This window comes from Neurospora crassa, linkage group I, assembly GCF_000182925.2.
Source record: "Neurospora crassa OR74A linkage group I, whole genome shotgun sequence".
Classification (NCBI taxonomy): domain Eukaryota; kingdom Fungi; phylum Ascomycota; class Sordariomycetes; order Sordariales; family Sordariaceae; genus Neurospora; species Neurospora crassa.
The window spans coordinates 8,407,891-8,429,791 of NC_026501.1; the positions used below are offsets into that span (position 1 = coordinate 8,407,891).

General features: G+C 52.8%; 6 protein-coding genes and 1 non-coding gene across 7 annotated transcripts; 5 read left to right on the plus strand and 2 right to left on the minus strand.

Moving 5' to 3' along the window:
- Window positions 1-374: 374 nt before the first annotated feature.
- Window positions 375-4,506, plus strand: NCU03023 (phenol 2-monooxygenase). Its single transcript, XM_960316.2, has 4 exons — window positions 375-1,616; window positions 1,696-2,075; window positions 2,189-3,223; window positions 3,280-4,506. The coding sequence occupies exons 1-4, from the start codon at window positions 1,366-1,368 to the stop codon at window positions 3,582-3,584; spliced, it is 1,971 nt and encodes a 656-aa protein (XP_965409.1). The 5' UTR covers window positions 375-1,365; the 3' UTR covers window positions 3,585-4,506.
- On the plus strand, window positions 3,877-4,453 carry NCU14044. The gene has a single exon (XR_897796.1). It is a non-coding gene; the product is annotated as a ncrg172 (non-coding RNA).
- Window positions 4,507-4,531: 25 nt separating the features above from the next.
- On the minus strand, window positions 4,532-7,296 carry NCU03022 (F-box domain-containing protein). The gene has a single exon (XM_960315.2). It carries the CDS (start codon window positions 7,164-7,166, stop codon window positions 4,848-4,850), a length of 2,319 nt encoding a protein of 772 aa, XP_965408.2. The 5' UTR covers window positions 7,167-7,296; the 3' UTR covers window positions 4,532-4,847.
- A 1,322-nt stretch (window positions 7,297-8,618) lies between these two features.
- NCU03021 (pH-response regulator protein palF/rim-8) lies at window positions 8,619-12,489 on the plus strand. The gene is made up of 2 exons (XM_960314.2): window positions 8,619-9,829; window positions 9,885-12,489. Exons 1-2 carry the CDS (start codon window positions 9,281-9,283, stop codon window positions 12,222-12,224), a joined length of 2,889 nt encoding a protein of 962 aa, XP_965407.2. The 5' UTR covers window positions 8,619-9,280; the 3' UTR covers window positions 12,225-12,489.
- Window positions 12,490-13,568: 1,079 nt separating this feature from the next.
- On the minus strand, window positions 13,569-17,493 carry NCU03020 (IdgA domain-containing protein). Its single transcript, XM_960313.2, has 6 exons — window positions 17,309-17,493; window positions 16,271-17,238; window positions 15,504-16,183; window positions 15,356-15,437; window positions 15,037-15,269; window positions 13,569-14,969 (listed from the first exon to the last, which is right to left on the minus strand). Exons 2-6 carry the CDS (start codon window positions 16,676-16,678, stop codon window positions 13,991-13,993), a joined length of 2,382 nt encoding a protein of 793 aa, XP_965406.2. The 5' UTR covers window positions 16,679-17,238; window positions 17,309-17,493; the 3' UTR covers window positions 13,569-13,990.
- Window positions 17,494-17,573: 80 nt separating this feature from the next.
- NCU03019 (hypothetical protein) lies at window positions 17,574-19,429 on the plus strand. Its single transcript, XM_960312.3, has 3 exons — window positions 17,574-18,559; window positions 18,637-18,920; window positions 18,984-19,429. The coding sequence occupies exons 1-3, from the start codon at window positions 18,406-18,408 to the stop codon at window positions 19,293-19,295; spliced, it is 750 nt and encodes a 249-aa protein (XP_965405.3). The 5' UTR covers window positions 17,574-18,405; the 3' UTR covers window positions 19,296-19,429.
- A 124-nt stretch (window positions 19,430-19,553) lies between these two features.
- NCU03018 (small nucleolar ribonucleoprotein complex subunit) lies at window positions 19,554-21,889 on the plus strand. The gene has a single exon (XM_960311.2). The coding sequence runs from the start codon at window positions 19,840-19,842 to the stop codon at window positions 21,709-21,711; it is 1,872 nt and encodes a 623-aa protein (XP_965404.1). The 5' UTR covers window positions 19,554-19,839; the 3' UTR covers window positions 21,712-21,889.
- Window positions 21,890-21,901: the final 12 nt, after the last annotated feature.

The following is a 21,901-nucleotide window of genomic DNA, read 5'->3' on the forward strand; positions in this document are numbered from 1 at the left end:
GTTGACTGTGGAGGCGGGGGTTTCCATATGGGTCCTGAGGGGTCACTTGTGCGAAGAGGACTTGCCAAGACCTGGGCTGCTCACCCATGGCGCCAGGTCCCGTTTGCTTGTCCCAGGTTACTGGCCTGACCTGAGACTGGCTGGCCACAGACCCCCCGCTCCGAGGGCCCAATCAAAGCAACGCAATGGACGCTGTTGCGGCCAGATCAGATCATTTACTGCATAAAACAGACCACCCCAAAGCCGCAACATGAATCGAGATATCGGCCTGTATCCGCTTTGTCGTCGAGGAGCCAGAATTATGATAGCATCGCCTGTTCAATGTCGCTCTCCCCTTCTTGCCGTGGGCTTTTCGCCATGAGGTGCCGGTCCATGGTAGTGGTAGCCAGAGAGCTAAGCAGTGTCAGGTCTAGTCGAAAGAGGCGCTCGGAATTCCAGTCTTCCCCTTCACCCAAAAAAGACAACTACGACTTCAAGTTCCGTTTTCCCTTCCTTCACATACGACATCCTCCAGTCTACCTACCGGCTTTGGCTGCTAAACTAGTGTAAGCTCGGATATCAATAAGTACCCGATCCACTAACCAATTCTGCCGTCGACTGGCCGCTGTTGCTGTTACTGTTGTGGTAACTTAAGGAGCTAGCTACACTGTCGGAGTATCTCGTCGGGACTGCACCGACAACTCCGAATTCTCGTACTCTGTATACTTTCCCGGCTCGCCAGTCAGCTCCTAAAAGGCTGCTTACACCTTCTCTGAATTCACTGTGTGGTATTTGTCAATCCTCACTGCAGATCTGTGGTTGTCACACACACACACACGCACACACACACGCACATCCAGCCTGGCCACCAGCATACCGCATCGAAGCACATCAACTCTTGGTTCCGTCCATCGCAAAGTACCAGACGCTGCTCGGCTTCACATCCATACCCGCCAGCAGACCCCAAGACCGAGACGACGATTCGACTTTACAAGAAGCTTGGCCATAATCGAACACAATCCCCCCCGTCACCAGTACCGACAAAGTTGGCTGTTCACCTGCTGCAGCGCCGCACCACGCCCCGCCCTATTACTAGGCCTTGCGCCAGCATCCAACTATCATTGGAGCCCCGGTACCGCGGCTCGATATCGCCCAGGAGTCGAACCAAATTCATCCCGTATCGTTCGAGAATTCTAGACGAGGGCCCCCCCTTTGGCGAATCACACGGCACTTCCCTTGTCACTGGCGCTTGGTGACAGCCTTATTCCATCTCGATCCGAATGCGTGAGCGAGGCTCAGCAGTATTGTTGTGCCCATCCCTTCCAACAAGTCAAAGCTTATCCAACATTACCCTTGGGACCTTTGCGTCCCCCGTTTAATACAACAATGGCTCCCGGTGTCCTCGAGAAGCCCGCAGAGGAGCAACAAGGAGGCGACTTGCACATGACTAACGCTGCTGACGACAGCTGTGTCGACCGTCTAACCTTGCTGAGGAGTATGCCGGAACCGCCGGTAGAGTGTCAAGTGTGCGTGGTCGGCGCCGGCCCGGCCGGCCTGATGCTGGCTTGCAACCTCGGCCGTTTCGGTGTCAAGGTGGAAGTGGTGGATGACAGGGCAGACCAGACCCCAGTGGGGAGGTAAGTTCACACCACGCCGTTATAATCACCCGACGAGGAACGAGAAAGTGGTTGTCTGACTTTGTGCAAATTACAACAGAGCCGACGGTCTGCAACCCAAGACGATCGAGACTTTCCGCCAGATGCGCCTGGCAGATCCTTTACTACAACGCGGCGTTCGAGTGTACGACATTGCTTTCTGGAGGAGTACAACGGACGAACCGCTCCACCGCCTTGGCCGAGAAATTCACTATCCCCCTATAATCGATGTGCTGGACCCGTACATTTTGTTGGTTCACCAGGGCATGGTGGAAAGTCTGTTCATCGAGGACTTGAAGAAGCGCGGTGTTGAAGTGCGGAGAAATACCGCTTTCGACTCGTATAGCGTTTGTGACGGAAACAATGGGCCTCTCCAGGTGAACTGCCTAGCAAATGTCACCCAGGATCGCAAGACCATATTGACGCAATATTTGGTTGGATGTGGGTCTTACCCCTGAATCTCCGCTGCCGTTCTACCGCTGGCCGCTGCTGGCGGCGGCCCTACCCCCCTGACAAGGACTTCGCTTAATGCTAACATTGATTCCGTTGCCTAGGTGACGGCGCGCACTCCAAGGTCAGGAAAAGCATCCCTGATGCCAAGCCCATTGGCCTATCGCAGCCCTCGCTGTGGGGCGTCCTTGACGGCGAGCTCGATACCGACTTCCCAGACATTTGGTCAAAGACGTTGGTCTATTCGCAAGAGCATGGCTCTATCTTGATCATTCCTCGAGAGCGGAACATGACCAGATTTTACATTGAGCTGAAGAGCAGCACAAAGGGTGACAGAAACATGCTGGGGCAGGAGTTTGTGATGCAGCGCGCCAGGGAAATCATGGCGCCCTTTAGTGTCAAGTGGAAGTACATTGAATGGTTTGGTAGGTACCAGATTGGCCAGAGAGTTGCGAACCGCTTCCAGGACCCTCATACCCGGGCCTTCTTGGCTGGTGACGCTAGCCACACTCACTCGCCCAAGGCTGCGCAGGGTATGAACACGTCGATGCACGATGCCTGGAATATTGGCTGGAAGCTGAATTTTGCCGCCCGTGGCCTTGCGAAGCCCGCGTTACTGGAGAGCTACGAACAGGAGCGCAGGAAGATTGCGCTGGATTTGGTCAACTTTGACTATGAGCACGCTAACCAGATTGCCGGAGGCGACGCTGTCGCTCTGGCTGAAAACTTCAAAACGAATGTTCGCTTCATCTCCGGCATTGGTGCGGAATATGGTGAGAATGCTATCAACATGGTTGAGCCGCAGTCGTGGGTTATGGGCGATGCCAAGCCCGGCTGCTTGCTCCCGCCCGCAAAGGTTACTCGCTACTTGGACTCGAATCCGGTCGATGTCCAGCTCGATATTCCCATGCTGGGCCAGTTCCGGATTTACCTGCTGATGTGGGATGTCCATCAGTCGCGCATCTTTTTGGATGGTTTCTGCGCGGCTTTGAACTCGCCTGATTCTTTGATGAACCAGCTCTCGGCCGCCGCGAACATTTCGTACGCCAAGCAGCCCCGTCTGCCAGCTCCTGAGGATATCTATCTTCGTCCGGAGCGGTATACGGCCGTTAGCCATTTGTTTACTTTTGGTTTGATCAGTAAGCTGCACACATCGCCCCCCATTCGTCAACCCATATAGCTAACAGTCTTTCAGCCACCATGCCCAAGTCTGAAATCGAAATAACCGACCTCCCCGCCCTCTTCCAAGACAGCCGCTGGACCTTCTACCTTGACGACATTCCCGAGCTCGACACCCGCGGCCAGCTGTGCACCAACAAGTGGCTCGGCAGTCTCGGCCCCGGAGAGGTGGCCATCGTTAACGTCCGTCCCGATGGGTATGTTGGCTCTATCGGCAGATGGGACTCGAGCGTGGACGATGCCGGTGAGGAGGCGGCCAAGTGGCTTGACACTTACTATGATCGGTTTTTGCAGGTGCCTCCTTCTCCTGCGATGGATTAGGAGATTGATGCGGAAGAAGAGGGCGTGGCAGGGGACGAGGAGGGGATGAAGAGGTTTGGATTCGCAGAATTATTGTGTGTGGCAAAGGAAAAATAGTCAAAGAGGTACAGGAGGTGTTCACGATTGACAAGGAGATTGAGAAGAGAGATATCGAGTTTCTGAAGGACATAGTGGAGAAGCTGGCGGCGAATCTTGATAATCGGCCCGAGAGAGAGGGATGGCTGGAAAGGGCGCATTATATCAAAAGGGAAAAATTAAAGGCTGGAAAATGAAAGCAACATGGCTGAGGATAACGAGAACTGGTTGGAGGAGAGTGTTGGGAATGCAGCGGCAAAGGGGTTGCTGTTGCTCGGGAAAACGAGAGAAGAGAAAACGAGAGAAACGTGGAAACGAGCAGACTAACGGGAATGACCAAGACGCAGAAAGGACACCGATCAAAGGACCTCGCGGAGTAAAGACGCACTCATGAGAATAGGTCTAGGCGGGAAGTTGTTTGGTGTATAGATGGTATAGGAAGAACCATTGAGGGCCGGGAGGCAGGTTTGTTTACTTTTCTACTCATGCTGGAAAGACAATCGGGAAGGAAGATGAGGAGACAGAGCACTGGAGGGAGCAGTTTGGTGTGGGGGTGTCGAGTGAGGAAAATATCCTTCTTTTCGTCTTGGTTTGGGTTGAGGGTTATTTCGGATCCCTGTGTTGGCGGTGTTTGGTTTGGCGCAGAGGAGTTAGACTTAGTCCTGTCACGTAACCTGTTTCCTGTACGTATGTAACGGGTTGACGAGCTAAAAGAAAAGAATTTGAGGACTTGAATAGTGCTCTCGTCTTCTTCGACTTAGAAATCCGGAAACAAAAAAGAATTTGAGGACTTGAAAAAAGCTCTCGTCTTCGACTTAGAAATCCGGAAAGGAACATGAAAGGAATTTGAGGAGTGACCAATGTGTGATATGCTTGGCCAGTCATGCATTGTGTGTGTCTTTCTGAGAAACAGTAGAGGCGTAAGTGATGTATTGGAATATGTCGCAAAGGACAAGCCACCCAAAGCTACCTGTACCGATGCTTGAAATCTACCGTATTCTACCGAACTCCCTTACGTATATTCTGTTTCATCCTGTCTTATCAACTGTTTTGTCCGTGTATTCCACCCATAACACCGTCACTTTTAGTGTATCAATTGATGCCCAATGCGAAAGAAAAAAAGTGAAAAAAGAGGACGAAAAGCCAAGCGCCATAACCACAACAGCCCAACGTGGAAAAACTACTAGTCTAAAACCTGACAACAGTAATCCTTCCCTCCTCATCCTCTCCCAGCACCCACCTCTCATCACCCGCCAGATATCCCCTCCTACCCACCAACTGGCTCCACATTTCATCCGCAAACTGCACTTCTTCACCTCTCCCTCTCTTTGATCCCTCCCCTCCGGCCTTATGTCCCTTATTCCTATTCTCCTTCTTCCTCTCACTTCTTCTATTATTGTTATTGTTATTATCATCCTCCTTCCCCCCAACCTCCGTGTGCAAAGGCAAACCAGGCTTCACAGAAATACAAGCATTCCTCACACAAACACTAACAGTCTCCAACATGAAACAATGCCTGGCCGTGATCCTCACCCCCGCAGCGAAATCGACCATTTCTGCGACGGTCAGGTAGGGGAAATCTTCGTGGCGCCAGCAGGGGGCGAGGCCGGGAAAACGTTGCTGGTTACTTGCCTTTAAGAGATCCTCCAAGGATTGCTGGTATGTGCGGCGGGAGTCGGGGGGCATAGAGAAGTTGAAGGATTGGGAAGAGGGAGAAGGGGGACGGGAGCGGAGGAGGTGATGCAGGAGGGCTTGTTGGTCGGAGAGGAGGGTGTGGAAGGAGCGGGATGAGGAGGAGGAGGAGGAGGAGGGGGAGAGGGGTGGGGAGGGGGGAAGTTGTTGCCCGTCTTGGGCCTGAGGTGTCGTGGAAAAGAAGGAGGAGGATGACGGGGAGGCTGAAGAGGTGAGTGGAGAGATGGAAGTGGAATGATGTGCCCGTTGACAAAAGGACATATTCACATCCCCATCTGCACCACACTGGTCCACCCATACTGGCCCATACACAGCGTCATTGTTTGTTGAAGTGAAAAGAGCCTGGTAGTAATGCGCATGAGACGGCTTAGCCCCTTGCTCCGCACCCTTCTTGACAGATGACAACAAAGGGATAGGAACAGCCGGCGTGCAAGGCACAATAGGAATACCCGTGCACTTGACATGGTGAACGCGAGGCGGACTAAGAGAGGAATGTTGGCCCTCGGCCCAGCGGTGTTCTTCCTCGATGAAATAGAGGTTCCGATCGTCGAGCGACAGATCACGTAGCTGTGGGTTGGCGCGCTGCCGTACGCCGTAGAAGTCGAGTTCACGCCAGGCCATGCGGCGGATTACTTGGGGACCGTTGGTTGCTGGAATGCGATCTGGTTCGGGGCTGGCGTCCTTTCTTGCTTCTCCGGCCGCTGTCGTTGTTGTGGTCGTCGTGTGGGTCCCCCCTCCGTTCCACAAGCCAGCAGACATGGAAGTCGTCCGATTACCGACTGGTGGCCGGTTGTGTCCTGTAGGATCCTCGGATGGACGGTATGGACTTGGCAAGGAAATGTCCCAGACAGCGAGTTGTTCGATGGGATCATCCTGGTACAACGAGCGGTTGGGTTGCCAGAAGTAAACGGCGTAGTGTGTGGCTGTGTGGGCGGAGAAGAAGCGGTCGGATCGGTTTATGGGAAGACCAAGGAAATGTAGCTTCCATTCTGATCGGAATTGGATGGTCCACGTCCAGGCAGATGGAGACGGTGTTCGGACGACGTCGAAAGTAGTCACAAAATGCCGATGGACAACCTCTCTGTCATTGAGCTGGTGGTATGGATGCTCTTCAGCCCATTCGAATATCAGAACCCCCTGGGCGAGGCGGACTCGACGGATATGTTTACGGCGTACATCGAACGGAACAGGGATTTGGGATCCAGTCGCTGGGTCGAAGATTTGATAAACATATCCATGGGCTGGATCTGATGATGGAGTATTGGGCCTGTCACGGACTTCTGCTGGGTAGACCAGCACTCCGTCTTCTTGACTGTACCACCACGCGGGATCGGGGTAATGAAACTCGGCCGTCTTTTCCTCCAGACGCAGGAAACGGTTCCAAGGAGCGACTCCCTTGAAAGAGAATGGGGAGGGCCCAGTATTTTCACGGCTTGGCCGAGTCATCTGAAGCTTCTCAACAACTCGGGCTGAGCCTTGACAGAGATGATGATAGCGTCTGGCCACGAGAGCAAAAGTCTCGGGCCATGGTGGGAGGTTACGAGAAGTACATGATATCTCGATGGCGAGATTGCTGTTGATGTTGTCAAAGTCTGAAGTTGATGCCGATGGTAGTAAGGCAGTGGTTGACGTCAGACGCATCTCACGACATTGTGGGAAGTTCCATCGCATCAAGAGATACGAAATATGTTCGTCGGTGAAGGCGGCGTGCCATCTTCGAGAGACAGAGCGAGAGAGGACGCATGTTCTGGGAGAGAGGTAAGAGATGACGAGGAGGAAGAGATCGTGTGGTAGGTCAACAATGTCTCTCATCATGAAGGATGATCCTCATGTTCAGAGGACTGAGGATTCTGGGAAGATGAAGTGGTCAAGTGGATGGCTGGGAGGAGGTTTGAGACTACGGCTTATATTGATTTTGACAAAATTGTCGTGATGTGATTGACAGTGGAAAGGTTGTGATGGCATCCTATCATGAAAATTAGCGTATCATTAAGAGAGGGGTTGCTGGGGGCTGCCTCAGCTGCCTAGACCACCAACGGAAACGAACAGGGACATGAACGGCGAACATGAGCGAAGCGCTGGGGGAAACCACTGAGGACTCGAGGAAGATGTTTTTGCATGTCACGGCAATGCAAGCCATTCTTGGCATTCAGGTTCGGCTTTTTGAGCATCCGACTGTCTGATTCTTTGTTGATGATACTCAGCTGTTGTCTACTATGTAAGGTACCTACCTAGTATGGAACAAAGGAAATGGTAATCTGGCAGTGACCTACGTACAAGTGCCATATCAATTGGAAACATGGAAGTAAAGACTCACAGTCGGGTGTTTGGGAGTGTCTCTCATCCCCCCCCGAGGTTTGTGTGCTGATTTTATCCCATCATGTGAACTGAAGTTTGTGATTTTCGCGGGTCTCGCCGAGTGGAGAGAGCGCAAAGTGGTTCTTGACTCCATCAACTACTCAAGCCTCAAAACCTTTTTATCGAGCTTGGACCGAATAGTGTAGAGATCGCCAAGAAGCCAAGACCGTGGCGTATAGCCCTACGAGATCCCAACAAGATCGGCAGAGTTATCGTTTTGGATTTGATATGGGCATCCGTTCTGCTTTTTTTCCAGGCACGACAAGCTCCAAGTCCCTACGTGCATGAGAGTGCATTGGAATTGGGTCTGTAGGGCAGGGATTTGTTTTGTCAGGGCGGGGAAAATGGGTCCTATGTGAGGGTTATTTCACCGCCGAATTGACGGGGAGACCAGAAGAGCAACCAGGATGCCCGGTACATATGTTTTATCCAAGGGAGAATCAGATGGGTTCGTGGCAGACGTGCCCCTGGGGGAATATCATAATGAAGGCTTGATTGCCCAGTAGTGTACAATCGTATTTATTGCCTGGTCTTCGAGTGGGTATGGGCTGGCCTAGAGGTAGCCAACATCGGTGTCTCCAAGTTTGAGATTGTGGAGGAGAGCGAGGGTCTCGTTAGTGTCCAGTGAGGCGGTCGTTTGACGCATCGTGAGCAACGTTCTGGAGTGCGACTCCATGTACTTTCAAGCCAGAAGAACTCTTTGAATCCTCAATGGGCTGCCTTGTTTTTGGTGTCGTAGGCCTGCCGTTACTTGTTCTTCTGACATTGAAATCGGAACAGAATTCGGAACACGCACGTGCCAGCAGGTCCACTGGATGCAGCTAAGCTTTTCTGCACTCTCCACTCCTGGGCTGGGCTGGGCTGGGGGCCGACCCTTCCTCTTCCCTTTCTCCTCCACCGTCGTCCACCCTGCGTTGACATTTCTTGGCAAGCAAGCCAAGCACGACCCATCATCAACTCCCAGTCCCAGCGGCAACTTACTTCCAGGCCTTGCTTGTCCAGCCCCGTCGCTGTCACTGTTGCTGTCCACTGTCCGCCGAAGTGTCCAGCCTTGGCATATGCAACCCCCAGAACGCAATTAAGCCTTCTCCGTCACTCAAAGATCTCTTGGCTCTGCGATCGATAACCGTCTGTCCTCGCGTCAGGGGCATCACCAGCTTCACGGCCAATTCCACGCCGACGAATCCGAGTCCGATTGCCCGATACTGAAGGTTGCCGTCGACTGTGGTTGCGCGCCGCTAAGAGTTTGGACAGTGGAGGTGTAGCGACAACCTACCCGGACGCCCCGAGGGCTGCCAACACCAACCAGAGGCACTACCCACCACCACCACCACCAGCACCACCATCACCATTGACCAGCAGCACTCAACCAACCCTCGCGTGCATATTTCTACATTCGAACCGAGTGCCCGCCCATCTTTTGTCGACTTGTGCCCCGTCGCGCATGCGGGTTCGAGCCCTGCGCTGATTCCCGAATGCGACGGCCTTGAAGGAACTCCTCCTTCCCGCTCCTCTCCATACGACTATCCACGACAACAACCCGTATTCCGTCCTCGACCCTACACGCATAGATGGGCCCCTTCTCGAGCGCTTCCGACCGCAACAGTGCCGCCGCCACCGCCGCTCCTGCAACTGCAACTGCGACGCCATCTCCCCTCTCCAAAACACCATCTGCTGCCACGTCCGACGATTCCTCGACCAGCAAAAAGTTCCTGAAGCGCCTCAACATCCTCCCTCTTCGGTCACGCACTCGCAATATCGCCGACTTCCACATCCGACCTGACGATCCCCACCGCAAATACAGTGCCGGCGACCATGTGCAGGGCGCCGTGGTTCTGACCGTCGTCAAGCCCGTCCGCATCACGCACCTGACCGTCTTGCTGCACGGCTACGTACGTGTCTACAAGGGACCTGGCGCCCAAAACAACGAGCCCGTCAGGAGCCCGGCCGAGATCAAGAACATTAGCAGCCGAGGGGAGCGCAAGAAGTACTATAATGGCTATGCGTCGCTCTTTCAGGATGAGCAGGTTCTCAGCTCCGATGGCCGGCTGGAGCCCGGAAGATACGAGTTCAATTTCGATCTACTCTTTCCAGAAAAGGGTCTCCCCAGCAGCATTGATGTGCGTACTATCAGCTCCGAACCAGACAGCATGCTTGTCGCTAACTATCATCCAGTTTGAACGTGGCACGATATCTTACATGATTACAGCAACGCTAACGCGCCCGACTTCGGTAGCCCCAACGACCAGCTGTGAACGCAAAATCTACTTGATGGAACAGCTGGACGTTGGACCGCTTGCTCCTCCCAAGGCCCAGACTGTGGACCTCCGACCCATTTCGAAACGAGCCAAGAAGAAACGACCAGCCGGTGGAGATAGGCGCTCTGTGATATCGTCAGAGCGCTTGTCTGCTGATGTGCCAGCAGAATCATTGTCCGATGGTGATTCAGCAAGGATAAACGACACATCGACGGAAGGATCTCTTTCGATAGTCGGTGATGACGTTGGTCAAGAGGGCTTTAGCCAGGCTCCGCGCAGTGTCTCACATAGTGAGGTGCGAAGTCTCAGTGGCGATAGCGCCGCGAGTCTCAGCACGCACCCGAGCAGAGCATATAGCGAGACAAACCAGCTAGCCATCGTTGGGTCCGCAATGACAGGGAAACGGATATCATTTGCCGACGAACGGACCATCAAGTTGAGAGTTGAAGTGCTTAAAGGTGGATGCTTACCCGGCGACGTGATACCCGTCAAGGTGTCGGTTAATCACATCAAGATGATCAAAAGCATGCACGGTGTCATTGTTACTCTGTTCAGACAAGGGCGCATCGACTCTTCCCCGCTCCAGCTCTCCAAAGAGGATTGGAAAAAGTCGGAATCAGACGACTATTATTACCCCAAATCCAGGACCGGTCTCAGCGGCCTTTCCCTGTCGTCTGCGGGTTCCTGCAGCATGTTTCGAAAGGATCTATCACAAGCATTTGCGCCTCTCATTACAGATCCGGTGAACTTTTCTGCCACCTTGACGACATCAGTCCGAGTACCAGAGGACTCTTTCCCCACTATCAAGGGTGTACCCGGGGAGATGATCAGTTTCAGGTACTTCGTCGAAGTCATCGTGGACCTGGGCGGCAAACTTGCCAATCATCTACAGGGCGGTGCGTCTTCCGGCTCACGAGTGGGAGCTACTGGTGTGGTAGGGACTCCTTTCGAGAATGTTGGCACATTACCATCGTGGGGGGCGACAGGGAGCACAAGTATCCTGGACACAGATCGCCTCAAAAGGATACAAGGAGTCATTCCCGGCTACTACGAGGTCATTGTCGGTACGACCGACAGTAATAGGTCACGAGGCAAGGGTCCGCAAAGACCCAGCCTTACGCATACACCATCTGTAACAGGCGGCTCCAACTATGTGGAGAATGAGTACAACGAAAAGGGCGGCTGGCCGAACAGCATGCACGACGATGACGGATACGGTCCCGAGTCTGCAAACCCCCATGATGACTATGCGTCGTACCCTCCACAAACGACTTATCCACACGGTTATGTCCAACAACCACCTTACTGGAATTACGTTCCAGACTCATCACAGCATGAGCAAGCGATACCCGCACCTCACTATATACCACCGCCCGACTTACCTGATGAAAATAGTCTTACGGAAAAGGAGCGCATCAGACGTGCCGAACAACGCTTGCTACCCAGTCAACCACCAATAGCGGCAGCATCATCATCATCGTTCTCTGCCGCCGTGCCCTCACCATCCGCGTCCAGCCACGTCCCGGACTCGTCCTTACTACTAAACGGGGACAACATCTATGATGCAGAAGACGACGTACCAACCCCAGCCGCCACTCCCGCAACAGCATCACCATTCGACCACGCTCTCGCTCCGGTATACACACCCACACCAGCAGAAGACCTGCCATCCGCGCCAACCCTTGAGGAGCTCGACCGACCACCACCAATATCCAGAGGACCCTCGCACCACCCTCCAAGCACCACTGAGGATAAACAGGAGCTCGAACGGAGAAGGCTGTTAGCCGAGGCCAGCGCACCGCCCGAATTCCCAGAGGACTATATTCCCGACGAGGGCGGAGGACCCGTAACTCCAGCGGGGCCCTCTGGCTCAAGAGCAGGACCTTCCGCGCCTCCCCCAGCTCCACCCGTAGCCTTTGAACCCTCAGCTCCCGTGCTTTTCGAGAACGATGAAGATTATCACGGTGGTGGATATACCGCCGGTGGCCCCAGCTTTCCTAGCGCCGCTAGCGGCAACGGCGGTCACGAAGAAGAAACTGTGCCAGAGTATACGTACAATAATCATCGCCCTGGGTCCGTAGGTGCAGTAACGGTTGTTGGCAATCCGTCGTCACCAGTACTAGCACCTGCATCGGCATTTTTCCCGGCCTCGGGCTCGGGAAACGTGCACGATTCGCCACGGGAACAGGGACAGCAAGCAAGGTCGGATTCTTCTAGCCCGCCTCCTATTGAGTATCTGCCGCGGTATGAACGATAATCGATGATCCGTCATTTGTGGGTAGCGGCCTTGAACAGCAAAGATTTTGGGTATGATGTTTTGTTGTTTGGTACGATGGTTGGTTGAAGCACGGGTTATAGGCGTTTCTTGCTTCTGATATATATACCTTGTATACCGCCTTTGACATCTATGGCTTGGCTTGGCATGACTTGGCCGAGGAGTCGTGGATGAATGTAAGAGAACTCCATATAATATAGAAGGAACACTAGGAGTATAATACACACACACACACACACACACACACACACACATTTATATATATATATATATATATACGATAAAAGCGTCGTGTACGCGAGAAAGGGCTGAGATTGCAGAAGTGTCTGTTCATTCACAGTTTCAACCCTCTAAACCACCAGCTTACCTTTGTATTTCTGAGCTTCGAAGGATAGAATTTTGCATACCATGGTGTGTGACAGTACGTGAATGCCAGACTGGGAAGTGTATCTGTATATGTACCTAGGGTTTGCATAGACGTTCAATAGCGGGTGAAAAGTGGTTGAAGAGAACCTAGGCGAGAGAAGACACAGTTATAGGTACCGTGGCCGGCTACCGACGGGCACATGCTACTGTAGGTAGGTTGAAAGTTGCACGACGAACGAACAGGGGCTCTGCATATGTGTGGCAATAGCTATAGGCATCTCTCAGGCGGCATCAATTTACTAGGTAGGTATGCTTCGATACCACTTGGTCAGATGCGGCAAGCTGTCGGCCTTGTAGTAGTAGTAGTAGTGGTAGTAATAGTAGGAGTCGTAACAAGACTCGCTCTGGAGGCAGAAGTATCTTCTTGATGGAGTGCATGAAGTCGAAAAGATAAGATGGATAGTGCGGTAGTAATGACAAATTCGAATGCTGGGCGTACTGTCTAGTGGTTTGGACACTCGGCAATAACACCACACATGAAACATGAAGTATACACGTGACAGATGGATCTTGGATAAATTCGAACGTTATTCCATTGTCCAAGAAATCATCCGGTCTTTCTAGGATATCCTGTTCAAGGGAAGGATGAGTGTCCTCTCTGCGTTCTTGTTTTCGTCACCCGCTATCCAAGTCCGGGTTAGGGTAGAAGAGTGAGTACCTACTTAGTAAGGGAGTCTTCGTTATATTGGTAAGCTGTGTACAATAAAGAATTTTTCGTGAATTTTCTAGAATGATAGGGCTTGACGGTCTTGGGCTGAGACTCAACACCGAAGAGCTGCAAGTGGCAATCTTTGGCCGTTAAGAAAATGTTTGTTGACTTCGTAAGTCGAGAAAAGGCGACTCGATCCATCATTATGTGTCACACTTTTGAATTGCCAACTCATAGAGGTTTTTACCCACAAGCTTGATCAAGTTCTCTAGAGAAACACAAACAAGTCATTATACCAAGTACTATAAGCCTCATTGGTTGCGCCATAACCAAAGGGCGAGCATACAACAAACTTGACACTGCATCCTCCAACCCCTATTCATTCTTATCACGGTAAATGCATGTGGGCACTTGTAGGCAGGCTACAAGTGTGACCACAAGCCAAAAGTCATGTGCTCATTGTCTCTTCATGTTGTCAAGAGGCAAAAGAAGGCTTTGACTTGACGTTTAGCTCGTCACGTTCGAACGACAAGTCCCCTCCGAATCAAACAGAACCCCAATTTCTTATTTCCATTGTTTCATAACCGCATGGCAATTATTTCCTCCATGTGGCCCTCCAGTCCCGTTGTATATCGCTTATGCCTCTTCCATCTCGTGGCCGGAAAACCATTCCTCACTCCTTCTCCACCGCCAACCTCAAATCACCCTTTAACCCAGCCAACTCCATACTAACACTCTCATGACTCCTCAATGACAAACACGCCGCCCTTTGCGCCACATCCACCAGATTCTCAACTCGACCACCCATCGCCAACCCCGCCACCAATACGCCCAAGAACGTATCTCCAACACCATTGACACTGACCACATCCTTGACCGTCTCCACTGGCGGGAACAGCCGCATATAGACGCCACCCACATGCGGATGATCGTTATAATTCCTCGCCAGAATATACGGCGCATGATGGCTGTCCTTCAGCAATGGATCACCCGGCTTCAACAACATAGTAACCAACGCGCCCTTCGCTCCCAGCTTCGTGATAATCGTCGGGATATATGGCAACAGCTGGATATTCTGCTGGGGCAGGCCCATATCGGTGATCTCCGCGCTCGTCAGTCGTACAAACTTATCCCTTGAACCGTGCATGCCAAACGTGTCGATGACTTCGAACCAACTGTGCGTAAAGTACTCGTTCCTCGTCGCGGCAGCATGCATGGCCGAAAGCTCGTACTGGTTTGGCGACGCGAGATCGACGCTGGCGTTGGGGAACAGACGCAAAGGTAACTGGCCGCCCTGCTTCGGAGCGGCAAAGAGACGCTCGGACTTGGCAGCCGAGACGGGCTCGAAGGCGACGCGGGCACCGTGCTTGCGTCCAGCTTCGATCCAGGTTTGGATGTCCGCTTCGGCCCAGTTACCGTCGACGACGAGCCATTTAGGTTTGGTGGCGGCTACGGCGGAGTTCCAGTACGTTGGGAATGAGTGGTTGGAGAAGATAGCCATGTCGGCCATGGCCATGACGAGGTTCTTATCGGCGTCATTGACGGCGACGTATTGGGCTGTGCGGGTGGACGGGTATTCGCGACCCAGCTTGCGGATGCAGGTGGTGTCAAGACCGGAGGATTCGAGGTTGGCAAGGATAGTGGCGCCCGCACTGAGTTGGGGGGGGAGGGTGAGTCTCTAGTTCGAGCGAGATAGGGAGGGTAAGAAAAACGACTTACATGTCGTCACCAACCATGCTGCAGAGCCTCACTTTGCCATCCTCGCTGACTTTGTGGGCGGCAAGGGCTACATTGTGGCCTACACCTCCGACGGATTGAGTGATGTGGGAGGGATTAGAGACGTGAGCCAAAGGCGACACTGTCTTGTTGCCCTGGGCATCAACCCCACCGGCATAATCACAGCTCAAATCGAGGGCGACCGAGCCAGCGACTAGGATGTCAGCCGTGTTAGACTATATATGGTAGGTTCATTTTTCCAGTCAGTAACACGGGAGTTACTGGAAGGGTTTGCATTACTGAAACCAAGGCTAAACTTTACCTGTTGCTGCTGTGTGACTTTGGAAGGCTCAGGCTTGATCTCTACTTTCACTTTGCGAATTCCAGGAGACTGAACTGTGAACCTGATCAACTCTGCGTTAATATGGTATGGTTTAGCTGGCTTATAGAGGTTGTAATAAAGTGCTTACGCAGCAGCCTGGGAAGAGCGGGAGCCGCCGTCCATAAGCTTACTGAGCTCCACTGCTACCTTAGCAGCCCGCGCAACGTTCGCCTGAACCAGGTACTTGTTGGCAGGCACACTGCGGCCCTCGGTCAGCTCCCTGATTCTCCTGAGGATATACGGCGTGTTCTCTGCGCCGCTGAAGCCCTTCTCGTCCGCCTCGCCTACGGCAACGCTGATGGCGTGCTCCATGTCCTGCCTAGAGATGGCATGCTCCTCCGGAATGGGGTTGGCCAAGAGAAGACCTGTCTCAATGTTGAGCTGCTCCTGGGCATAGATCATGGCCGCGGCTTCGGCCTCGTTTTGAATCACTGAAGGACTCTTGATGCCGCTTTCACGGGCCCAGAAGGCAGGGAAGTCAATGTTTCCTTGTTGCCCGTCTGCGAACGTGGACACCAGAACCCCTTGGGTCTCGAGGAACTCGAGTGTCCTGGGAATATCGAGAAAGCCCTTGCAGCCACTGCTCACCACGGCGACACGAGTTCTTCCCAGTTCGGTCAAGTCGGCCGAGATATCCATGGAGTTCTCGCCGCCCTTATGAACACCACCAAGTCCGCCGGTACCAAATACGCGGATTCCGGCAAGTCTAGAGAGCACCATAGTTCCAGAAATGGTAGTACCACCATGAATCTTGGTTCCCGTAAGGCCCTATAGGAACACCAATGGTTAGCAAGCTATGGCCTCCCTAACGTTGATGTCCAAATTAGTCACTGGACCTCATGGTAACCGAATTACCTTTCCCACCAGATATGCAAGATCGCGTCTAGAAGCCTTCTTTGCACCCTCGTGAACCATTCTCGTCACCTCCTCAGTGCTAAGACCAACTGTAGGCACACCAGCAAGGATACCGCAAACAGCAGGGACAGCTCCATTTTTGCGGACAATGTCCTCGAGGTACAGATCGTCTCCGAGGGCGCCATGGGTGTAGATGGTGGACTCAAGAGCAACGACGGGCTTGTTGGTAGCCAGGGCGTCGGCAACTTCAGGGGAGATTTTGAGGAGACTGGCGAGTTGCGAGTCTGTGCTTTTGAGGCGTCGTTGGACGGTGTTGAAACAGGGTTGACGGGCACACTTGAGTCGCGAGCCCAGTAGGGCTGAGCTGACATGGTGGGCCCGGCTAAGGAGGTGTTGCCGAGCTGTCATGTTGGTGACGGGTCACCTGGGGCGCGAGAAAGGATTGAGAGCGAGGATCTGTAACACGACTTAGTTTCTTCCTGTTGGCTGGTCCAGGTATCGAGTTGTTGGTTTTGATCTTTGAGCTCTTCCAGGCCAAACTGCGAGTTGATGATCACCGGCAGTGAGTATTCAATATGCAAAAACAACAACAACGGAAGATCCTCGGGTGATGGAGCCAGAAGTTGCAAGATCAGGAGAACCTGACCTGTAAATGTATTTAAACCGCCGTGATGACTGACCGATGGGTGGTGGATCGAGGCCAATTGCTGTTAGCAAGAGAGATACTTATCTGATGTTGTGTTGGTGGTTAAAATGACCATGGGGTAAGCTGATGTGGACCCCACCCCCGCCATTGAATTCGAACGCAACGGACTGAAAGAATGGGTGCCAAGCGATAAGATAAGTGGGCTAGAAATAACTGTTGACATCTAAACAACCAAGTGAATGAAATGAGAGTCCTAGAGAAGGCAGTACAGAGTTACAGCATCTTGACAGTTGATGCCAATGTAAAACCTATTGTTTACAAACTTTTCGAGATCAGTCGGTTGGTTGCTGTCGGTGGTGAAGAGGAGAGGTTATCGGGCAGGAGATCTTTACCTGAAGGTGTTCCCCTAGTGTGTTTTGACCTCAGCTGTTAGGGTCGTTGTTTGCGACTTTCTCTTGTTCAGGAAGGTGCTTGGTCGCCGAGTGTGCTATCAACACTGGGGAAAAACCCCAACCGAAGCACCAAGCCCCGGGCTAGGTCCGCGCCAAGACCGTTCCCAGCCGGAGCCGGCTTCGGTTTCGGCGCTCACCGGAATGATCATAGACGCCGTAACCTTCGCATATGATCAGTGCATCATCGAAGCCTTTATCCCCTGTGCTCTTATCGCTTTTTCTTATGTTACATAGCCACAAGTACTTGGATGGCTTGATGGAAAACAGCACGGTTGGTCGGCTCATCCGGCACCAGCGGGCCTCCTTCCTGTTTGGCGAGCCCCACTGGGAAATGGGCTGCCAGGGGCTCAGGCTTTCCAGAATCCGAACCGAAGCTCATGAAACACGCGAGAAACTCAATTGCATCGATGCATAATTTCCATCGTCAACTCTCCTCTTTCGCAAACGCAACTTATTCCTCAACATGTCAACCTGAACATCTTACTGCGGGACCCTCTGACACTCAGAAAGGCGCACGTCGATCTTATGGAAAAAGGCCGTGAACCCCGTCTTCCATATCTGCTACGTACTGCGTATCCGGCACCTGGACTTTTTACCTTTGATTCAAGCGGCCAAAGTGGAAATGGCTTCAGAACTCAGGATCTGGAAAACACCTGAATCCCCACACAACTTCATCACTTTCGGATGCAGACCTAACCATGTTTGAATGAGAGAAGCTCTTCCCCTTGCTTGACTCCGTTAGTCACTTCTCACCAATGTCACGGTGCAATTTCAATCTCACGGCAGTATCTTGGAAGCTTTCTGATTTCCTTATTACATACTTGTGCTTCCCTTTCCCATCTCTTATCTTCTCTCCTTTTCGAAAACGTCAATCTGAAGATCTTTTCATCCATACGTTAGGTTAGTTAGCTGTCTGTCTTATCCAGGATACGCCCAGTTGCTGTCCGGTCTACTCCTTGACAAGTGCATTTTTCTTTTAGCTCCCTTCGCATTCCAAGGACTTGACCCGCCGAGATCGTTGAATCACATTGCTGAGAATGACACAATCATTGTCTCTCGCTGTGTTTGCAGCTGCGGCACTTTTTGCGACTAAGGGTCTTGCGAGCAACTTTACCGTTAGCAATGGCCAGATTTTCACCCCTGGTTTTGTTATCGTCGATTCCCCCCAGCCGGACACGCCTCTTGGCGGAGGTTAGTACTATTAGTACCCGGCTGGCTGTCGGCAAAGGACTTGAGGACTTGCTACTAATAAGCTTCAACTTGTGTAGACAATGTCGAGATTGCGCTCGATGTTTCTGCCAATGGCAAGCTTCCTCTACCGCCCTACGGCGACGACGCTTCCAGCCAAATCTACAACATCAACATCTTCCTTTACAGCTACGTAACGGGCCGAAACTTGACCATCACCAACGGTACTGCGTCGGCCAACAATGCCACACTCGGTGATATCATGCTCTCCGAGCCTGGTAGCACCGTGAAGCATGTCCGGTGGACATGGCCCGACTGCATGGTTGGCGATGGTACGAATGGGAACGATCGTGGCAGTTACAATGTGGGTTTTCCAAATAGTCAGCTTAAGAGTGTGTTGATAGCCATTTCACTGACAATTCAAAAGATCTCCATCCACCAACGCTTCAGACTCAATGGCGAGAACCACTACACGATATTTGATCTTCCCGTCTCTGTGACCAACAGCATCAGCAAAAGCGACGACCGCCCGTCTTGCCAATCACTTGATAACCCGTTACTGGCGCCCGAGGACATCGATTGGACAGACACTAACGAACTCGGCGCCCTCTTTGCTCCTGGTGATTCGACGGTTATTGAGACGTCGAATGTTGGTAGTGGTGCTGGGCTGGCGAGCTGCAAGCATGCACTTAACTTGTTGTGTGTGGTGGGCATTAGCTGTGCTCTGTTGTTAAGCTAGGCTCTAGACTTGCTTGTCGTCCAATAATCAAAAAGGTGGCTGTGAGATGACATAGAATCATCTGCAAGGATACCAAAACACCACGTACTCTTCATGCATATGTTCTTTTTGAAATCATATATTTGCTCTGCGTGGCTCATAATTTTAGTACTAGTTCGTGTCTGGTCAGATTTATTGTCTTCGAATGAGTTCACATAAAGTCATCTTCATCACAAAGATATTGTTAATGAAAGTAGCATTGAGGCATCAGATAAGTTTAATATATGTTTATTTTTTTACTTTTTTTTTTGTAGGGGTACTTCAAACTTATTCCTTGAACAAGGCTGGCGTGCTTGTGATAGCAAGTGGGTCCAGATTAAGTGGGACAGGATCTGCGATCTGCAAGGCTGATAACGAAAAAAAAAGTTCCCAACCTCAAAACAAACCAAACACTAGCGACTGGTCGTGGCATTTCCGTCCATTTCAACTCCATTTAACCAGGACCGGATCTCACAGCAAAAGTTCCCGTTACTGGGCTTTGCGCAATCTCCTAAATCAGAACAAAATGGCGCCACAGACGAAAGACGAAGTTTCCGACGACAACGAATTCGTCGGATTCGACGAGGAGAGCGATGAGGAGATGCACGACAATGATGGCATGTCAGTAGACGACGACGACGAGGACGACTCCGATATGGATTCAATTGCCGACCCGAGGAAAAAGTACGATATTGAAGAGAAGGACTCTGACGAAGAAGACCTCGAACGATTCGTCTTGGGCAATAACGACACCTTCCGCGCCCAGCTTTTCCGCGACGATTTCCTCGCCGATATTACCGATTCCAAGGCTCTCATTAGGACCGACAAGCAAGATGACACGACTGGCCTCGAACATGTCGACGATAACGCCCTCTTCGCGTTCGATACTGGCGTTCCCGGTAATAAGAAGCAGACAGAGGCCGCGCCCTCTGCGCTAGAGGCTTACGAGCAGAAGGAGGACCCCCCAGCGTGGGAGGACAGCGATGACGAGCGGTTGACAGTATCCCTTGCGGCTGCCTCGCGGTTGCGCAAGCTGCGTCAGTCCGAAGAGGAGGATGTCGTGAACGGCACCGAGTACGCGCGCCGCCTGCGCTCGCAGTACCTCCGACTATACCCCCTTCCGGAGTGGGCCAAGGAATCCTCGGCCGCCAGCCAGCGCCGGAGGAGAAGATCTTCAGCCGCCGGTTCCTCCTCCGAGGAAGACAGTGACGCCGAAGACGACATCGAATCCGCCCTCCCTCTCGAGACCTTCCTCCGCGACGTCAACTCTTTCAACGCCAGCGCCGATGCCCGTGGCAGCAAGCGCCGCAAGCTGCGCCCCGAGACCATCGACATTCAGCGCTCGCGCGACATCCCCGACATTCACAAGCAGTCCGTCAGCTCGTTGTCCTTCCACCCCAAGCACCCCATCCTGCTCTCGTGCAGCGTCTCCTCCATCATGTACCTACACCAAGTTGACCCGACCGCGCACCCGGTTCCGAACCCGGCCCTCACGTCGGTGCAAGTCAAGCGCACCGACCTTCGGCGCTCCGAGTTCCTCGGTCCCGATGGCGACGACGTCATCTTCGCCGGTCGCCGGCGCTACTTCCACAGCTGGAACCTCTCGTCGGGTGCCGTCAAGAAGATCACCCAGATCCAGGGCCACCAGCGCGAGCAGCGTACCATGGAGCACTTCCGTCCCTCGCCCTGCGGACGCTACCTGGGGCTCATCGCCTCCGAGAAGAAGGGCGGCGGCATGATCAACATCGTCAACGTGCGCACGATGCAGTGGATTGCGCAGGCGCGCACCAATGGCCGCGGCGGCATCTCCGATTTCGCCTGGTGGGGCAACGGCAACGGCCTCTCCATCCTCGGCAAGAACGGCCAGGTCACTGAGTGGAGCATGCTCAGCCGGCGCACGGTCGGCGTTTGGCGCGACGAAGGATCGATCGGCGGCACGGTGATTGCGCTGGGCGGGCAGAAGGGCACCGGCCCTAGCCAGATTGGTGGCGATCGCTGGGTGGCTGTGGGCTCGAATAGCGGCATTATGAACATTTACGATCGGAATGATTTGGTTGAGCCTGTTAAGAAGGAGGGTGGTGCGTCGGCGTCCAAGGAGGAGACAGTGCAGATTAAGAGCATCCCCACCCCGCAGAGGACGTTTGAGCAGCTCACGACGCCCATCTCAGTGGTGACGTTCGCGCCGGACGGTCAGCTATTGGCGTTTGGTAGCTTCCACAAGAAGGACGCGTTAAGGCTGGTGCACTTGCCTAGCTGCACCGTTTACAGGAACTGGCCTACGGAGCAAACGCCTTTGGGTAGGATCACTGCTGTGGCGTTTAGCCACCAGAATGGTGGTGATGTGTTGGCGGTGGGCAATGATGTGGGCAAGATTAGGATGTGGGAGATTAGGAGCTAGATCTGCGCATTGTGTAGTGCGTTGAGTTGGCGATAAAATAGTGCGGAGTATAAACTAGTGGTAATCTAAGGGTTTGAAGGTTTTGGGCCATGAAATTCTGTCCAGCTCGTCTAAAAGGTTTCAGCAAGTGTCAGCCCTATGGCAACGATATGTATTCCCATGCTTCTCCTTGTACGCATGACATGCATCA